General features: G+C 38.0%; 1 protein-coding gene across 4 annotated transcripts in view; it reads left to right on the top strand.

The window, feature by feature from the left end:
* The window catches only part of LOC113108313 (NCK-associated protein 1), a 48,066-nt gene that overhangs the window by 24,908 nt on the left and 4,319 nt on the right, over nt 1-18,839 (top strand). For all 4 annotated transcript variants that reach the window (XM_026271273.1, XM_026271270.1, XM_026271269.1 and 1 more), the window contains 10 exons: nt 2,105-2,224; nt 3,476-3,615; nt 4,036-4,167; nt 10,316-10,534; nt 12,427-12,557; nt 12,702-12,799; nt 14,914-15,007; nt 16,157-16,239; nt 17,938-18,018; nt 18,090-18,183. In XM_026271273.1, the coding sequence (XP_026127058.1) occupies nt 2,105-2,224; nt 3,476-3,615; nt 4,036-4,167; nt 10,316-10,534; nt 12,427-12,557; nt 12,702-12,799; nt 14,914-15,007; nt 16,157-16,239; nt 17,938-18,018; nt 18,090-18,183 (1,192 nt within the window). The remainder of the gene's footprint in view (nt 1-2,104; nt 2,225-3,475; nt 3,616-4,035; nt 4,168-10,315; nt 10,535-12,426; nt 12,558-12,701; nt 12,800-14,913; nt 15,008-16,156; nt 16,240-17,937; nt 18,019-18,089; nt 18,184-18,839) is intronic.

Raw genomic sequence — 18,839 nt, 5'->3', positions numbered from 1 at the left:
GTTGCTTTAATTGTCTATTATAAATCAGTTCACAGTTAATTTGTTCAGATTACATATTCTATTTGCCTTGTCCTGAAATCTCCGGTTTAGTTTCTATGCAGACTCTGTGTTTTTGGAAAAGAAACTGTTTTATGTGTCTGTGAATGTCCCCTAGTGAATATGCTCAGTGTTACTTTTGAGAAGAGGAGTTTGGAAAAGATCTTTTCTTTTCTGGTCTCGCCGCGGCTTAGCCGCGACCCATGCGAGGGTTCAGGATGGAGTCGTACTGTGAATCCGGAAGGCTCCACGAGTTTACTAGAGCTGGAATGTCTCAACACGCAGCATTGAGTGCTGTGGTCCATGTATCAGGATGTGTACAGAAAACCAAATGCTGAAAAGCATGATTTATTAAATCTGTAATTGAACCATACGCCGGTGCAGCTACCCAGGCTCCCCGGGGGCATATGGAAGCCCCTCCGCACACATGAGGAGCACAACAGATTCCTGTTTCCCCCCCGCCAGTATACGGCCTGCACATTCACCAAGTGTTTGTTCCTGCCAAACATCGTACCCTTCAATATCCAATTTAATTTGGTAAATAAACCCACATTTTCTCTCCTAATTGGTGGACAAGCGGCAGCAAAACAAACAGCACAACGAGAGTTCTCATGTCATTGCGGGGCCTGAACATCTAGCTGTCTGAGAGCACTTAGAGAAATAAAAGAGATTTATTGAGCCATAGAAGACTTGGGTTTCCCTTATTTAAACATGAAACTCCCTCTCTCAGCATGTCTCTGAAATGGTCTTCCTCCTATGTCCACTCCACACAGCTTTGGACAGCTGCAAGCTTTATTTATGTTGGAAAAGCACTAAAAGTTTCCAAGAATATTTCCATCCTCACACAGAAAACTTTTTACAGTGGTTTAGAGAAACAACAAAAGATCACGGTGCTTCAGCAGAGGTTAGCCTCAGCATCACGTCGGATAGATGTGCTATTTCCAACCTGCACCGTCTCTGATTCTTCCCCTCAGATGCCTGCGAAGAGCGTGGCAGGATATTTGGGTTTATGAACGGCTGATGAGAGCTTTAAATGACACTTTTTGTTTGTCGTGAAGAAGGACCGGCCTTCTCCGTGATGTTTGGCAGGAGCGGAGGCTTCAGCTCCACACAGGGACGAAGGCTGTTTTTCATTAGCAATTTAGAGAGTTTGCACTGTTTGCTCTGGGGAGGGAGCTGAGGCAAAGAGACCAGCTGGGCCATAACAAAGAGCCTCACTTACACATGGACTGGTCACAAACAGCACCTCACTGTGAGCCAAATTCACCTGAGCAGCTTATGTTGGAGTAGTTTCAGCCTCTAACAGCTTGCCCATGGATCACTCATGGTCCATTTTCAGATAGAGTCAATAGCTGACAAATAAGGTGTTTCTCCACCCTGGTCCAAATAATTCAAGTCATTTTGTTTATTTAAATGAATGAAGTTTGGGGACATTTTGTGTAATATTTTTTGAAAGAAGTCTTTTGCACAGCAGTAAAACAGGAATATAGTGAAATAGCATTACAATTTTAATGAGCTGTTTTGCAATTTAATGTAGTTTAAAATGCAATTGCTGTGATGGCAAAGCTCAAAATAACTAAGTCTAAAAGTTTTAAAAGTGTAAAAGTATTTGCTGGAACTAAACATTTATTTCTTACCCTAAAAAAACGTTTAAACCATACATCTGTGTGTGTGAAGTTATAGACCATTTCAGATTGACCTGCCTCTAAACACCACTCAAAATCTGTTTATGCATCCATTGGATAACCCCATCCTGTTTAATTGGGTGGTTCTTTGCCAGTTTAAGGCCTGGTTTACAGATGGTTGTACCAGGTGGTTAGTTAAGTAGTATTTTTATAGACAGCTGATACTAAAGGTAAAGGATATTTCCTGTGCCTGTAGCAGAACCAAATAGAAATGCAATTCTGTTTGTAGCGCAAAAATGACACATTTGATGCATTGAGAGCTTCACACTGCCCAAATTTACACTGAATCATAGCTTATACTGAAAATCAAAAGTCTAGCTTAACATTGGTGTTGTACTAAAGGAAATCTCCTCTAATGTCTCTTTGTCTGTCCCTCCCTGCAGAGGCACCACATCGGAGACCGCAGCTTGTCCCTTTGCAACATGTTCCTGGACGAGATGGCCAAGCAAGCCCGCAACCTCATCACAGACATATGTACAGAGCAGTGCACCCTGAGCGACCAGGTCAGTGCAGCACACACACGCTTTCAACGCTGCCAAAACACAGAGGGACTTTTGGGAGTTCTGGAATTTTCCATGTCCTATCTGGGATTTTAACAAACTTAACTGGGTTTAGAAAGAGTTCTGCAGATTCACCAGGAATGTTCCATTCCGTTGCAATATGATCATCACAATGAAATTAAACCGTGATTGACTTCCTGGAAACCGCTGACGGCACTGATTCGATGACCTACGGTCAGCTTTTATGAATAAACTTACTCTCATCCCACTCTGGTGAGTGTAATCATCATGTTGTAAAGAAACAGGACAGCAGTTCATAAGTCACTTCCTGCTTTACTCTTGTCTGGACTGTGGAAGCCACATTTACAGGAATTACAGTGTTAAGGTCAACATCAAAGCCCTCTTCCTTCTGTAATCTGAAATATTTTCCAGTAAAACAAGATATTAAATTGGCATAGACTTTAGGTAGGTCTTGATTTTATCTGTCAGGATTTGATTGGATGGTGGAAAGTGGATGCTACAGGTGATTGGAGGAGAGGTGTTGAAAAATTAGAGGAATTTGAATTTGTCAGACAAAAAGGAAAGTTGTGTCAGAGGCAGAGCAGGTTAATGAATTTAATTACAAATAAAAAAAGTAATATTTTTTCTGCTTTCTATAAATTGTGGCTCAGTTCTTTCACTTCAGTTCATTTGAATTACCATTTGAAAAAATGTAATTTTCATGTTTTAAAAATCAATCACAAAATCATGTCTTAGTTTTGAGAGAAGTAATTCAGTCAGTCAAGAACCACTGTGACCAATTCAGTGATTCAAAATGATTCAGTCTCATGAGTTTGAGACTGTGTTGAGTCTTTTTGATTGATTCAACAGAGGAATTAACTCCTAAGTCATTTGTTCATGAGTCAGACTACACTGGCCAATTTTTTTGTGTGTGTGTGTGTGCAGATAATGCAACAGAAAAAATAGGTATTTATGGGTTTTATTATTTCCTGACACCCAATCTTTCATTACATCCTGTTCAGGCTGCAGGCTTACAATTCGAGCTCACAATTTCTTTTGCCATGGTTCTTTATTTTATTATGTAAATCATTCAGTTCCGGTATTTTAAGAAAAATGTAAGGGTTTTCTATTCCCTACTTTAACTGCACATATTTAAAATAACATGTACTGGTGAATTGTGTACAATATTGCCAGGAACTTGAATTAACTTGTTGACTTTAAAAAGGGTCTTTTTCCTGTCGCTCTTCTGCACAGCTACTGCCAAAACATTGTGCCAAAACCATCAGTCAGGCCGTGAACAAGAAGTCGAAAAAACAGACGGGGAAGAAAGGTGAACCGGAGAGAGAGAAGCCTGGTGTTGAGAGCATGAGGAAGAACAGACTCCTGGTCACCAAGTGAGGATGAAACTTGCTCGTCTTCTACATCTAGTCAAACATGTGTTACTCATTTAATTCAGTCTGGGTCATATTTTCTTTTACCTTGTACTAGTTTATGTAATTCATGGTTTTCGTCAATGAGGGCATGTCTGCGACCCAATTAGATCTTACCAGCAAAGAATCACTGTGTTAAACAAAACCCTGCTGGAGGCATTTACCGTATTATCCTCACATTCAGCAGACATTTAAACAGATCCTCCATATAATATAAAATGGATTTATCCTGAAGCCTGTCGTGGACACACATGAGAAGTAGTAACAGTTTGAGAGCAGTGTGGCCCCATAGTGGGCAGCACTATTGTTCTGGTTAAACTTTCCCTGATTGTCTGTGTAATCTGAAGGAAATTAGTTTTTAAACCTGCTATCTGTTTTTTACAGTCTGGACAAACTGCACACTGCTCTGTCAGAGCTCTGCTTCTCCATCAACTACGTCCCAAACATGATGGTCTGGGAGCACACCTTCACCCCACGCGAGTACCTGACCTCCCACCTGGAGATCCGCTTCACTAAGTAAGTAACACTACCATCCTGATAAAACTACCTAGATGGGTGAAATGACCAAAATAACATTTATTATGTTGTATAACCACCTGGTAATGCCTAATTTTGGATGATCTAGATCATTAAAGTGTTAGTTCAGCAAAAAATGAAAATTATGTCATTAATAACTCCGTTCATCTTCGGAACACAGTTTAAGATATTTTAGATTTAGTCCAAGAGCTTTCTGTCCCATCATTGAAAATGTATGTATGGTATACTGTCCATGTCCAGAAACGTAAGAAAAACATCTTCAAAGTTGTCCATGTGACATCAGAGGGTCAGTTGGAATTTGTTGAAGCATTGAAAATACAGTTTGGTCCAAAAATAACAAAAAATCTCTTTGTAAATGGGCGCACCAGAAAACACGTCAACAGTCACAGCAGTCACACTCACAACAGACCCGGAATAGAAGACAATACATGTAATATATGTATGTATGTGTGTGTGTGTACATATAGGAATATATGTGAGTATGTATGCATAAAATTGTATTCATATACAAAAAAATTGTTGTAGTGATACTTTTTCCTGAATCCTGTGAGTATAAACATCCCACTAGCCTGAACTGAGTGAATTTGGCCATCACCTGCATAAATGCATCACAGCTCGTTTTATCTATTACGTTACCCACATTCCTCCCTTCCTGATGAGGTCTATCCTCAGTCGTTCCGCACTAGCATCAATCATATTGATTTGCCTCATAGGGGAGAGTTACTGTTGCGTTTTATGTCAAGGAAAATTGTCGTCCAGCTCTCCCTTATTAATTAAGCTGAGAACTCAACAGCTTAAAGAACCTCTTTGGTTTATTGTTCGATTTGTGTAATTTATTGGACTAGCGGTGAGAGTTTGGGTTAGCATGATTTTTGACACAGTTCCAGAATAGCGCTTGTCCAACTAAATAAACATCAGGCCGAGGAATAACAGGTATTTTCCACTGTTAGATTCAAAACTCTGACGTGGATGCATTGGCTGGCCCCTCTCTCCCGGGCTGTGAACCCCTCATGTGGCCATGCTTCTCAGCAGTGAGAGGCTCTGTTAGCAGATCTCCCCACCCAACCATGTGCTGTTATTACCCATTTCCATCTGACGGGGTAAATACCCCTGATTCAGGTCATTGTGGTTATGGATCTGTTTATAGTGGCCACCACCACATAAGTCCAAATTGACCGTTTACTTTCTTAACATATAGTACAGGTCTTACTGTGAATGATTCATTGAGACATGTTATTCCAAAGAAAAAAAAATTGTTTGTCTTTATAAGCCTTTATCAAAATGGCAAAACATGCTCCCAATTTTAAATAGGGGGTGGCTGTCAGTTTTTGCATAGGGTATTTTTCCTTGTATAATGACAACAACAATATTCTACTAATTAAGGTTTAATGTTTACAGGTTTTTTATTATTATTAAAACTCAAAAACAAAGAAAAAAATAATTACTTGAAATAAACGTTAGTTGAAAATATAATATATAAAAAACTTTATTTTAGCCAGCTGCCAAAACAACATTTCTCAGTTTAATACAGTTTGACTTGGTGCACTAATATATATATATGTGTGTGTGTGTGTGTGTGTGTGTGTGTGTATATATATATATATATATATATATATATATATATATATATATATATATATATATATATATATATATATATATATATATATATATATACATACATATATATATATATATATATATATACATATACATACATACATACATACATATTTACAGTGCAGTGAAAAGGTTTTTGCCCCTCTCCCGGGGTATTTATTTTTTTTAATTTTTTTACACATATGTCACACTTAAAAGATTCAGATCAAACAAATAATTTTTTATATTACACAAAGATAATGCAAGTAAATATAAAATGCAGTTTTTAAATTAAGATTTCATTTATTACGGGGAAAAAGCTGTCCAAACCTACCTGACACTACGTGAAAAAGTAACTGCCCCCTAAATCTAATAACTGGTTGTGCCACCCATTGCAGCAACAACTGCAATCAAGTGTTTGTGATAACTGGAAATGAGTCTTTCACATCGCTGTGGATGAAGATTGGCCAGCTCTTCTTTGCAGGATTGTTTTAATTCAGCCACACTGAAGGGTTTTCGAGCATGAAAGGACGGTTTAATGTCACGCCACAGCATCTCAATCGGAGTTAAGTCCGGACTTTGACTTGGCCACTCCAAAACCTTCATCTTGTTTTTCATGACCATTCATAGGTGGACTTGCTGGTGTGTTTGAGATCACTGTCCTGCTGCATAACCCAAGTACGCTTGAGGTCACAAACTCACGGCCGCACATTCTCATTCAGGATTTTCTGATAGAGTGCAGAATTTATGGTTCCATCAATTATGGCAACAGTTCTCAATTCCAGTCCTCGTGCCCCACTGCTCTGCACATTGTGTAGGTTTTGCTTCAGACGTTTGTTCTATTCGAACGTAAGTGCCCTGTGAAATGGACATCACAGGATATTATGCCATGATTCCAGTTCGAAGCGAATGTATATATTCCAATCAGAGTGCATTGAAGTGTGCGAAACGTGAATTTAAATTGTATTTATTTACAGAGGTATATGATATCACAGCTGTCCGTGTGTAAAGACGCTGCGCAGCACAAATCAGTGAATGAATGTTCCGAAGTGAGGTAAACTTCCAACAGATTTCCCCTGCTCAAGGAGTAGGGAGCAATGAACAATATGAACACAGTTCATGTACGGAGTTCACTTCTAATGAGCTGATTATCCGAAACAGGTGTGTTAACAAAGAGAAACGTGCAAAATATGCAGAGCAGTGGGGCGCGAGGACTGAAATTGAGAACCGCTGAATTATGGCAAGTCGTCCAGTTTCTGAAGCTGCAAAGCATCCCCAGACCATCACACTACCACCTCCTTGTTTGACTGTTGGTATGATGTTCTTATTATGAAATGCTGTGTTGGTTTTTATGCCACATGTAACGGGACACACACCTTCCAAAAAGTTCACATTTTGTCTCATCAAGCCACAGAATATTTGCCCAAAAGTCTTGGGGATGATCAAGATATTTTTTGACAAATGTAAGACAAGCCTTTGTGCTCTCTTTGGTCAGCAGTGGCTTTTGCCTTGGAACTCTCCCATGGATCTGGTTTTTGCCAAGTCTCTTTCTTATTGTTGAATCATGAACACTGACCTTAATTGAGGCATCTGAGGTCACAGTTCTTTGGAAGTTTTCTCCGTTCTTTTATGACCTCCTGGATGAGTCGCCGTTGCACTCTTGGAGTAAATTTGGTAGGCTGTCCACTCCTGGGAAGGTTCAACGCTGTTCCAAGTTTTTCTCCATTTGTGGAGACCTGATTGAACAGGTCTGGCAGTAATCAGGCCTGGGTGCTGCGAGTGAAATTTTACTCAGCTTTCTAAAATAATCTGGTTAATCAGTTCTTTTGTGATTTAAAAAACTGAGCAATTACCTTTTCATGTAGGGCCAGGTAGGTTTGGACAGCTTTTTCCCCTTAATAAATGAAATCATCTTTTAAAAACCTTAATTTTAATTTACTTGCATTATCTTTGTGTAATATTAACATTTGTTTGATGATCTGAATCTTGAGACAAATATGCAAAAATATACTAGTGCTGTCAAATGATTCATTGCGGTCCAAAATACGTTGTTGTTTACATAGTATGTGTGTGTGTGTGTGTGTGTGTATATATATATATATATATATATATATATATATATATATATATATATTAGGGGTGTAACGATACGCGTATTCGTATTGAACCGTTCGGTACGACGCTTTCGGTTCGGTACGCGGTACGCATTATGTATACCGAACGGTTCGTTTGGAGTAATTAATTATATTTGAAAAAAAAAAAAAAAGAGAGAGAGAGAAATATAATGATATGCGTTCAACAAGGTAGCCCAATAACCCAAACAACGTAACAGGCAACGCCCCTGACACTCCCGAAGAAGAAAAAAACACCATCTTATATGTTTATGTTAGGCTACTCAGCAGGCGCTCGCTCACTCAGTACACGCTGAAGGCTCGTTGCAAAATAGCCAATGCGTTTAACAGACTAGAAATGAGAAGATCCTCCAATAACCAACAGGTCTGGTGTTTGGGTGCACTTTGGATTCCCTTTAAGCTATAATGGTGATGGCAAGATAGTGGTGGATAAAAAAACAACGGTATGTCGCATCTGCAACATGACAGGGTACACCAGCGGGATTACAAAAAAAAAAAAAAAAAAAACCAGCGGGAATATCTGGGATATATGCGTCAGTACTATCTGGGAAAAGACGAAAAAAAGGAGAAACATGCACGCAGCAAACTATCCCTGCAGCATTTAGACACTATAGCTTACAGGGAATCCAACCCAAACACCAGACCTGTTGGTTATTTTAGGATCTTATATTTCTGGTCTGTTAAATGCATTCGACATTTTGCAACGAGCCTTCAGCGCGTGCTGAGTGAGCGAGCGCCTTAGCGGCCGTTCACATATCGCTCCTAAAAACGCATGGAAAACGCTAAGCGCGTCTTTCTCCTCCTTTCCAAAGCGCTCGGGCAGAAGCGCTCATGAGGCGTCTGTCTTTGCTAAGCAACAATGACGTGCTCTCTCCATGAGACGCGGAAATTTCAGCGAAGGATAAATGGATTTGCAGCTCTAAAAATCGCTTGCAGTAGCTCTGCTACTAAATTTATTTCAAAATTGCAATCCATATACAACTATGATCAGCTGATCCTTCATCTTGGCTGAGCTCTCAACGTTGTTACGGGAAAGGATGAAGCTGATTGGTTAGTTCTTGTCACATGACCCGCGGTGCGCTTGCGGCATTCTGAAAAGTTGAGATGTTTTTACATTTTGCTGTATCTAAAACGTATCGAACCGAACCGAACCGTGACATCAGTGTATCGAACCGAACCGTGAATTTTGTGAACCGTTACACCCCTAATATAAATATATATATATATATATATATATATATATATATATATATACACCGTATTGTCCGGACTATAAGTCACACTTTTTTCATAGTTTGGCTGGTCCTGCTACTTATAGTCAGGTGCGACTTATTTATCAAAATTAAACCGAGAAAACATTACCGTCTACAGTCGCCAGAGGGCGCTCTATATAGTGCCAGAGATACTTCTCAGTTCTCCTGTAGTCTACACTGAAAGCATAGAGCGCCCTCTCTCAGCTGTAGACAGTAATGTTTTCTCTTGGTTCTTGGTTCTAAATAAATGCGCCTGTTTCACACATAATCCGTCTGCAGTGCGTATGCATTTCGTTTTTTTTTTTTGATGCACCCATGTTAACGGATTCCAGCTTTTACGCGGTTGCGGTCCGTCTTGGCATTCCAGGAGCGGTGTGTCTGAAGCAGTGAAGCAATCGTTCACGTACGAAGTAGCGGACTGCAAACGCGTCCTGTGTGAAAGCACAATGAGTATGAGTCCATGCTGCTTCTACACCACATACGAAATGCACACGGACTGCATACGCACGCAGATGGATTATGTGTAAAACAGGCATGCGTCTTGTCGAGGTTTCCATTGGGAAGCTTCTTAAAAGAATATATATTAAAAAAATCCCGAAAGCAAACCCGCCGGCTTCAGCTACAGCCATGTTAGCACGTCACGTTTGATTTGGTAATTTCACAGTAGGTATACACACAGGTTTAAAGACTCGTTCTCGCCCCCTACATCTGCGCAAAAATATCATGGTGAAAGTTATCATAGCTCGTGTAGTAAAGACCCAGCTCCCAACCCAACTTTTTGCGATATTTTTTTTATACACCGATAAGAGTCTCACGTTAACGCAGCATATTAACGCAGATAACGGCCCACCACTAATTTATATATTAAATATATTTATATATAATATAAATTATATGAATACAAATATATACATGTAAATATTTTCAAAACACACTGTATGTGTCTTTATATATACATAATAAATATACACATATGTAAACAATTATAATTAACAAACATTTTAATGAAACAGAAAATATAAAAAGATTCAAGATATTAATTGAAAATAATAATAGTATCATTACATGTAACAATTGTGCAGTAGGGGGCAGTTAATTTGTGTTATTCAGTCCTTGTTGATCATTTCTGTAACTGTCTCTCAGGTCCATAGTCGGGATGACCATGTACAACCAGGCCACACAGGAGATCGCCAAACCATCAGAGCTGCTTACCAGCGTGCGGGCTTACATGACAGTGCTGCAGTCCATCGAGAATTATGTGCAGATTGACATCACCAGAGTGTTCAACAATGTGCTGTTGCAGCAGACCCAACACCTCGACAGCCACGGAGAACCCACCATCACCAGCCTCTACACCAACTGGTGAGACTCTACATACCCATTCCAGAATAGCTACAGAGTGAGGAATGAATGGCTCTGTTCCAAAACCATATATACTGCCTGCATAGGCTGCTGCCTTCTAAAGCCCCTGATATACTTCAAAAGAAGTTCGTTTTCATTCTTCATTTGGGAGCAAAAGGAAGTTTGAAAAGGCTGAGCGACTGTATACTGTTTACGAACATTCCAACACCCCTGCACTGCTGCATGGCGGGTTGTAGATTAATGTAAACGTGTTGCAACGCTCGCACATATGCCCTAAACACAATAAAGAAGCAATGATGGCGTATCTAGGTGTGAGACTGGTACCAGTGGGCAGAATATTATAGACTAAAGAATAATGATTAGCAGCAGTTCAGAGTCAAGTATCATGTTTGCAATACAAAAGAACCATTTGATCAAACTGCCGAAACAAACTCAAAACGAACTTCGTTTTGGCCTAATATTGTTCAGAATGACATCATATCAGTTCGTTCTTCAATTTAATTTTAAGTATATCAGGGCCTTAAGACGTCCTAATGGAAGTAGGACCTCTTAGGTAACCGATTTAGGGCACTCTACATGTGAAGCAACAAAAAGCACTCCTAAAGGGGCGGTCACACTGCACTTTTCATTCCATTGAGTTCCATTCAGCATTTCGCTTCATTCCAAAGTTCAAGTTTGGTAAACTCTGACCTGCGAATTCACATCACGTGAAGACGTGTGGCCAGCAGAATATCAATGTGTCAATGTGTAACCTCTTTCTACCGAAATTAAAAAATGGAGGAAGTGCTAATTTTAGCCATATTGCAGCGTCCTATTTTATATAATACATCTTTAAAAGATAATAAAAAAAAAAGAAGCTGCATGGTTTGCGGTGTCAATTTGTTGAATCCATTGCTTCTAAATTCAGCACTGTTTGGATCCTAAGGAATGAATGGTGCTAAGCTGAAGACTAGCATAATGGGGCTGTGCACTACAGCATTTGAGTGCACGCACTGAGACGGGAGAGATACAATATCAACTCATCTAAGTTGAAGGAAGATCATAGTGCAATATTTAAAAATGGTGGCATTTTCCTTTTATCATGTTTCAACCAAAGATTAGCAGTTTTTCATCTAAATTATACTGTATAATTTTTAAATTTGAAGCAAAAAAAATAATAATAATGGTTTGACTTCAGTTTTGTAAAACTATGCATAAAAAATATCAGCATGAAACAGACACAGCAGATGAGCTGAATGAGACGCAGATTCACTCTGCTAGTGGGTGGCGCTTAAAACGTTTCCTTGGTTTCTGCTGTAAACAAAGCAGTGCTGCACTTATGAACTTTAATATGCATTATACAGAGGCAAGATGAAAAGAAAAAATACCATCTAAACTTTTCTAATGACCATAAGTTCCCCTCAGACATGGATTCATATAAATTCCTAACACTAATTGAATCGTGGTTTTCTAGCATCTCATTACATCCCTATTTTTTAATGGTTAAATTTACATTTTATTAATTAAAAAAACAGTTAAGTTCATATAACTTAATTGAATAATAATTCATAAAATTAGCATTTTCTTTTCAGACATTTTGTGTTGTCTGTTTAAATTTTTCTGATTTCTGTGTTTTACTATTTAATACAATTTACAGCAGCAAAAATGGTGGAAATTAAATGAATGCGTAAAACTTTCGCAATTTAATTAGTTTTTCAAACATAATTTGAAATTTAAATAACAATTTCATGTTTTTGGCAAACTAAGCGCTACATAACAGGTTCACACGAGTTAAATTAAAACATGGATGAAAAATTGTGTGATATTTTGTAATAGTCTTTAAAAATAATAGCTGAATAAAGAGGTCCCTTTGTCTTATAATAAAATTTGGTTTAATGTTTATCTGTGCGCAGGTATCTGGAGACTCTGCTGCGGCAGGTTAGCAACGGTCACATCGCTTACTTTCCTGCCATGAAGGCCTTCGTCAACTTGCCCACAGAGAACGAGCTCACCTTTAATGCAGAGGAGTATTCTGACATATCTGGTGAGGAGAAAAAGCACTTCACAAAGACACTGTGAATAAAGGGTTTCCTTGTTTAGAAACATTACACAATCCTCAGCTGGACGTGATTATATCCACACTCAAACTGTCATAGCACGTCTAAAAGCCCTTGTCTTTTTCTCACAGAAATGCGTTCCCTGTCTGAGCTGCTGGGTCCGTACGGGATGAAGTTCCTCAGTGAGAGCCTCATGTGGCACATCTCCTCCCAGGTGGCTGAACTCAAGGTGAGCAATAAGGGACTCTGAGGTGAAAGGTCACATCATTTGGCTTCACTCAGTTTTGACTTCTTTGCCTTCCTCTGAGAGAGTTTCGGAAGCACAGTTCTCTGTTGGAGACTGCCTGAGAGCATTTAGAGCCTCTTTTTAGTCTTCCTGTTAAACACTGATTCCCACAGTTACTTAGGGTGTTTTCACACTTGGTTTGCTTGCCTGGTTTGAACCCGAGTTTGATTACTCCCCTCTCCCCCTGGCCCCACTGGACTGTGTTCATATTATTTTATTTGGGTCCGAACCACGGTTCGTTTGTGTCATCAAGCCAGCGGCTATTTACCCCGTTGCTTAGTAATGACAGCGCAGGAGAAAATGCATAGTTGCTCTCTTTATTTTTATATATTTATGTTTTTGAAGCAGTGGTTATGTTTCCAAAGCTTCAATACATAACGGTACTTATATTTTTTTACGAATGTACTGCATATGCTTTTTAAGAATGCTGAAGGGGAACAGAAATGAGACGTACAGCTTTCTGCTTGCAGCACATCATTCACGTTTGTCAGGAAAGTGAGTGAAAAACAAACAATATTTTATCAAGTAATACGTCATTAATAGCAGTTCACTTCTGCGATTGTGTTGATTGCGTTTACTTCAGCAGCAAACCGTACCGGAGTTCACATGAACCGTACGGCAGACTCTGGTACGATTCGCACCTGAGCTTGAAAGACAAACCGACCTATGACGTCAATCGAACCAAAAGTGCTAGTGTAAAAGATTTTTTATTTTATTTTATTATTATTTATTAACTATTTATTTAGGTAGTTATTATGTTTTTATTTATTTATTTAGTATATTTGTATTTAATTATTTATTTGATAACATCAGTCTGGCTTTTTTTAATAACTTGCTTGCTGATTTATTTCATTATTATTATTATTACTATTATTATTATTTTTTTTTTTCTAAAATCTTTAGTTATTTTAAGAAAAACTGAAATTCATATATATATATATATATATATATATATATATATATATATATATATATATATATATATATATATATATATATGGTATAGTTTGTTTAAGCACATGACTTTAAAACGTGGCTGACAATAGTATATTTGTAAAACATGATTAAATTATCAAAATATTTAAAAACACAAGAGGTTGTGTAAAACCTTTCGAATGATTGGATTTTTTCCAATTGTGTGGACATATGAAGAGCTTTCTTTGGATTACTTTGGATTCCATGTGGGCCTGTTTTCCAGGAACAGAGTTTAGGTAGCGCTTCCCCTCACTCAGTTACTGTCAGCAATGATGAATTAACAGGAACTGTGATCAAACCTGAACCAAATGCTAGTTTGATTACATTGAAGGTAAAGGCTTCCCCATGAGGTTTGAATGGTGTATTGTTTGCAATCCCTGACACAATGATTAAGGAATGGACTGCTTTTTTCTTGTGCGGTCATTTTTTATTAATTTTTTTCATTCATTAATGGCAGCAGGTTTGCAAATGTAATTGAAACTCTCTGTATTATGAAAGTTTCTTGAGCAACAACCACCCCCAAGTGTGTGAACACAGGCTTGGCACATGTCAGTGATGTTCTAACATGCAAACCTCTCTCCTTCAGCTGAAAGTAATTTGGAGAAAAAGAAACATGTTTCCTATCTGACCCACAATCAGCTGTGGAGTGAAATGGTTTATTTAGCATTTCTATTCTGCGCCATGTTCAACAAAGGACTTAACGCGGGAACATGTTTTTTTCTTAAAGCTCAAATTACGCAAATCATTTGTTGACATGCAAACTCGTTCTCTTGCATTTTTTCACAGTACCCGTCTCAGGCGATTTCATGCCTTTAATCGCTACTGTTCAAGATTGTTCTGTTTTGGTGTTAAAAGTAATTTTTCTGGGTTCAAAATTAAGTTAAATTGACAGCATTTGTTTAGATTTTAAAATGAATTTTTTTTCTGGTAATCAACATTAAATGCTGTTATTAGAATTGTATTCCTTTTGAAGGTGCATGTAGCTTATGATATCCTCCTCTGGAAAAATGTACAGACAGCTTCAGATCAGTGTGCATAATTTTTCTACTTTTTCATCTTAATGTGTTTTAATGCCCTTACAGAAACTTGTGGTGGACAATGTGGAAGTTCTGACCCAGATGAGGACCAGCTTCGACAAGCCGGATCATATGGCAGCACTCTTTAAGCGGCTTTCATGTGCGTATCAGTTGTTCGACTTTTAATTCTATATATAATACCGAAATCATAAGTTGGGGTCAGTAAAATTTGTAAAAACAAAACATTATTCTACAAGGACACAATAAATTGATAAAAATATAGTAAATTGACAGTAAAATAGATTTATTATATTACAAAACAAAGTGCATCCAGGAAAAGAAATGATCAGTTTCCATAAAAATATTAAGCAGCATAACTGTTGCAATATTAATGATAATAAGCAATGTTTATTTTGAGCAACAAACCAGCATATTAAAATGGTTTGGAGACTGGAGTAATGATGCCAAAAATGCAGCTTTACCAACACAGAAATTACATTATAAAATATATTAAAATAGAATTGGTTATTTTAAAAAATATTTAACAATATTACTGTATTTTTTTAAAACAAATAAATGTGGCATGGGTGAGCATAAGAGACTTCTTTCAAAAAATGGTAGTTTATATTTGCATATGATTATTATATTAATCTGCTTATATGCTTTAAACACTTCTTATGAGTTCTTCTGATATTAAATTAATATAATATTAAATGTAGTAGTATATCAAATACGTTTCATGTTTTTTTTTCTCCCTGCTGGTCTTCGATCTAGTTGAGATCAGTCTGCCCATGAACAGCATGTAAAAATAAAAGAAACTGCATTTGTTCTCTTTATATGTCTTCTTATCAAAGTGGCTCACATATTGACATAATTTTAGTAATGCAGAAAGCTATATTAATATTGTGTGACAAGGTCAGAAATGACCAATAAACTCCAAAAATATCAAAATGGCAATTTAGCTGTTGTAAATATTGAAAGTTCCCAGTCATGTCCATGTACCACAGGTTGAGAAGCCCTGTATTAGACAGTAGCTGTTTGGAATGTCATGGTATGAGCTGTAATAACACCCACCGCCCCCCTTCACTGCAGACAGGCCCTTTAACACAGAGCTGTTTGAGCTATTTGTTATGGCTTGTCCTCATACAGACAGATTACTGAGCTCAAATGTTAGCAGGAGTTTAAAAATCCCGTCTGAGGAATGTGGCCCATATACACTCCACCTGCAGACCTATTTTTAGTGGTTCTGAAGGAAGAAAATGGCCTATTTTTGCAAGTTATTAATATGACTTGTCTTCTATTTCTATAGCGGTTGACAGCGTGCTGAAACGGATGACCATCATCGGCGTGATTTTATCTTTCCGTTCTCTGGCTCAGGAAGCTCTCAGAGATGTGAGTTGTTATCCAGACGTCTGTCTTTTTTTTTTTTTCATAACACATTAACGCACAGCTTAAAGGGTTAGTTCACCCAAAAAATGAAAATTGTCCTCCGTTTTAGTCACCCTCGAGGCATCCTAGGTGTATATGACTTCCTTGTTTCAGACGAATCATATCAGAGTTATATTAAAAATTGTCCTGGCTATTCCAAGCTCAAACATTGCTGTCAGTGGGTGTTTCTGTTCAACGGTCCACAAGTCGGCAAATAAATTACGTGCATCCTCCAGGGGGTGAACATAGGCATCCTGTAGCGAATCCATGCATTTTCATTTGAACAATATCCATATTTTAAATGTAATAAACTTTTTTCTCTCTCTCCTGGTATCTGTCATGCAAAAGGCATTCTAGCGGTTGACGTAGGATGTATGAGCAGCACGCACCTCTGAGGAATACTAGTCTCACGATTTTGTTAAAAGTAGCAAAGGAAGCTAAATTTCCTTACTTAAGCAAAGGAAAACCAGTCTCCTCTTAGTTTATATTGAAATCCTTTGACATTTTTCCACTGTTTAGTTTAGTTTTCCACTGTCCGCATTCGTCACTAATTATGCAACACCGACATCTTACGTTATCCACTGGAACACCTTCCGCATATGACAAATAGTGGAAGTGATAGAAAAGTGTTTATTATGTTTGAAATATGGATATTTTTCTTATGAAAACATGGATTCGCTACAGGATGCCTTTATTCACCCCCCGGAGACATGTGTGGCACATTTTGTTATGGATGCATGCGCTTTATTTGACGTCTTGTGGACTGTTCAACAGAAACACCTGTTTACTGCAATGATAGAGCTTGAAATAGCCAGGACAATTTTTACAATAACTCTGACTGGATTCGTCTGAAATAAGAATGTCATATATACCTAGGATGCCTAAAGGGTGAGTAAAACAGTCTAATTTTAATTTTTGAATCAACTATCCCTTTAACATAAGGATGTTGTACATCTCGTAGCTGAGATTTTGCTCATTCAATCCTAAATTAGCTTTTTTACTGTTTCCATTAATTTTTTTTTTTTTTTTGGTACTATTTGTACTGCCAAGCTTCAAAAAGAAGAAAAGGCAAGTTGTCCATATGACTTGTGCACTATATTCGATATCTTCTGAAGTCATGCAATGTCTTTGTGCAATGAAAAAAGCTTCTGCAGCTGTCAAATCTCATTTGCATTCTCATGTGTTGCATTAACTAAAACCAAACATTTTAAAAATCTTTTTTTTTTTTTTTATGTAAAATATTGTAATATTAGATGTAATTTTAGAAAAATATTAATGAAAAACTTAAGTGTGAAATACACCTAAGTGTGAAAGAGAGCTACACTAAGAGATTCTCAGTAAACGATCATTGAAATTTACTGACAAACATTACATTCTAAGACTTTGAATGTTGTGCATAAGTCATATAGACTGTTTTTTTTTTTTTTTTGTGGTTTCCAAAGTTTGTTGGTGTAAATCACTGTCCCATTGTATTGTAAGGAACATAGCAGATCAGACACTCCTTAGATTTTTGTGTTTGAAGGAAGAAATAAAATAATACAGCTTTGGAATGAAGTGAGGCTGAGTAAATTACCAAAAATAAAGAAATCTGTTAACTGCTCCTTTGTTCGAAGACGTAGTTGCCCAGATGAGCTCTAATCACAGATGTGCCCTTTACTCCAGGTGCTGTCCTGCCACATTCCCTTCCTGGTGAGCTCCGTGGAAGACTTCAAAGACCACATTCCTCGTGAAACTGACATGAAGGTAGGTGACGTTCAGACTTGCCGTCATCAGTAACGATGGGCCGCCGGACCTGAAATTCTGCCTTTTCTCAGGTCGCCATGAACGTGTACGAGCTGTCTTCAGCGGCAGGCCTGCCCTGCGAGATCGACCCTGCTCTGGTAGTGGCTCTGTCCTCCCAGAAGTCTGGTAGGTTATTTCAGACCATTCAAGATGGTAATGCACATCAGTCCATTTCTAACCCAGATGTCACTTTTTGGCATCAAAATATAAACTGGCTCAGTTTTTTTTCCCAGGCAGAGGAAAATCAAACTGCGTAACTGGAAGTTCTTTGGTTTTGGCCTCTTAAGAAAGTGCAGATTTAGCCGATGTGCCGATACGCATCAGGTGGTTTTGTTCTAGATTTGTTAGAACACCGAGAGTCCACGTTCGGAATACAGCTTTCATCAGCATTTTCTACAAAATGGGTAGTTAACAAAGTGTGACGTCGGTTTGCACATACTTGAAAGAAAAGTTGAACAGGAATTCTTTTTCCAAAGTGCACAAATCTAAAGGCCATTTCATGCCAAATGATTTACCAGAAATCCCTGTATTAAGACCTTGGATGAAAGTTAGCTGGCTGTAAAAAAGGTTTGGTTTGTGTTAAGTGGTATCACATGGTTTAGATCGGGTCAAGTACTGCAGCGTTAGGATGCTCGCTTGCACTGTGATTACGGTGTAACCTCACACTATAATACACACTCAGAAACATACATTACCTCCACACCCATGTTCACTTTGGTCACAGTATCAGTTTACCATGTCTCCTTATTTCTGTGGTGTAAGATTTCACATGAAAGCTATCT

This window comes from Carassius auratus, chromosome 9 (assembly GCF_003368295.1).
Source record: "Carassius auratus strain Wakin chromosome 9, ASM336829v1, whole genome shotgun sequence".
NCBI lineage: Eukaryota > Metazoa > Chordata > Actinopteri > Cypriniformes > Cyprinidae > Carassius > Carassius auratus.
Note: the sequence above shows the minus strand (reverse complement) of the source record. Positions and strands in the feature narration are given on the sequence as shown.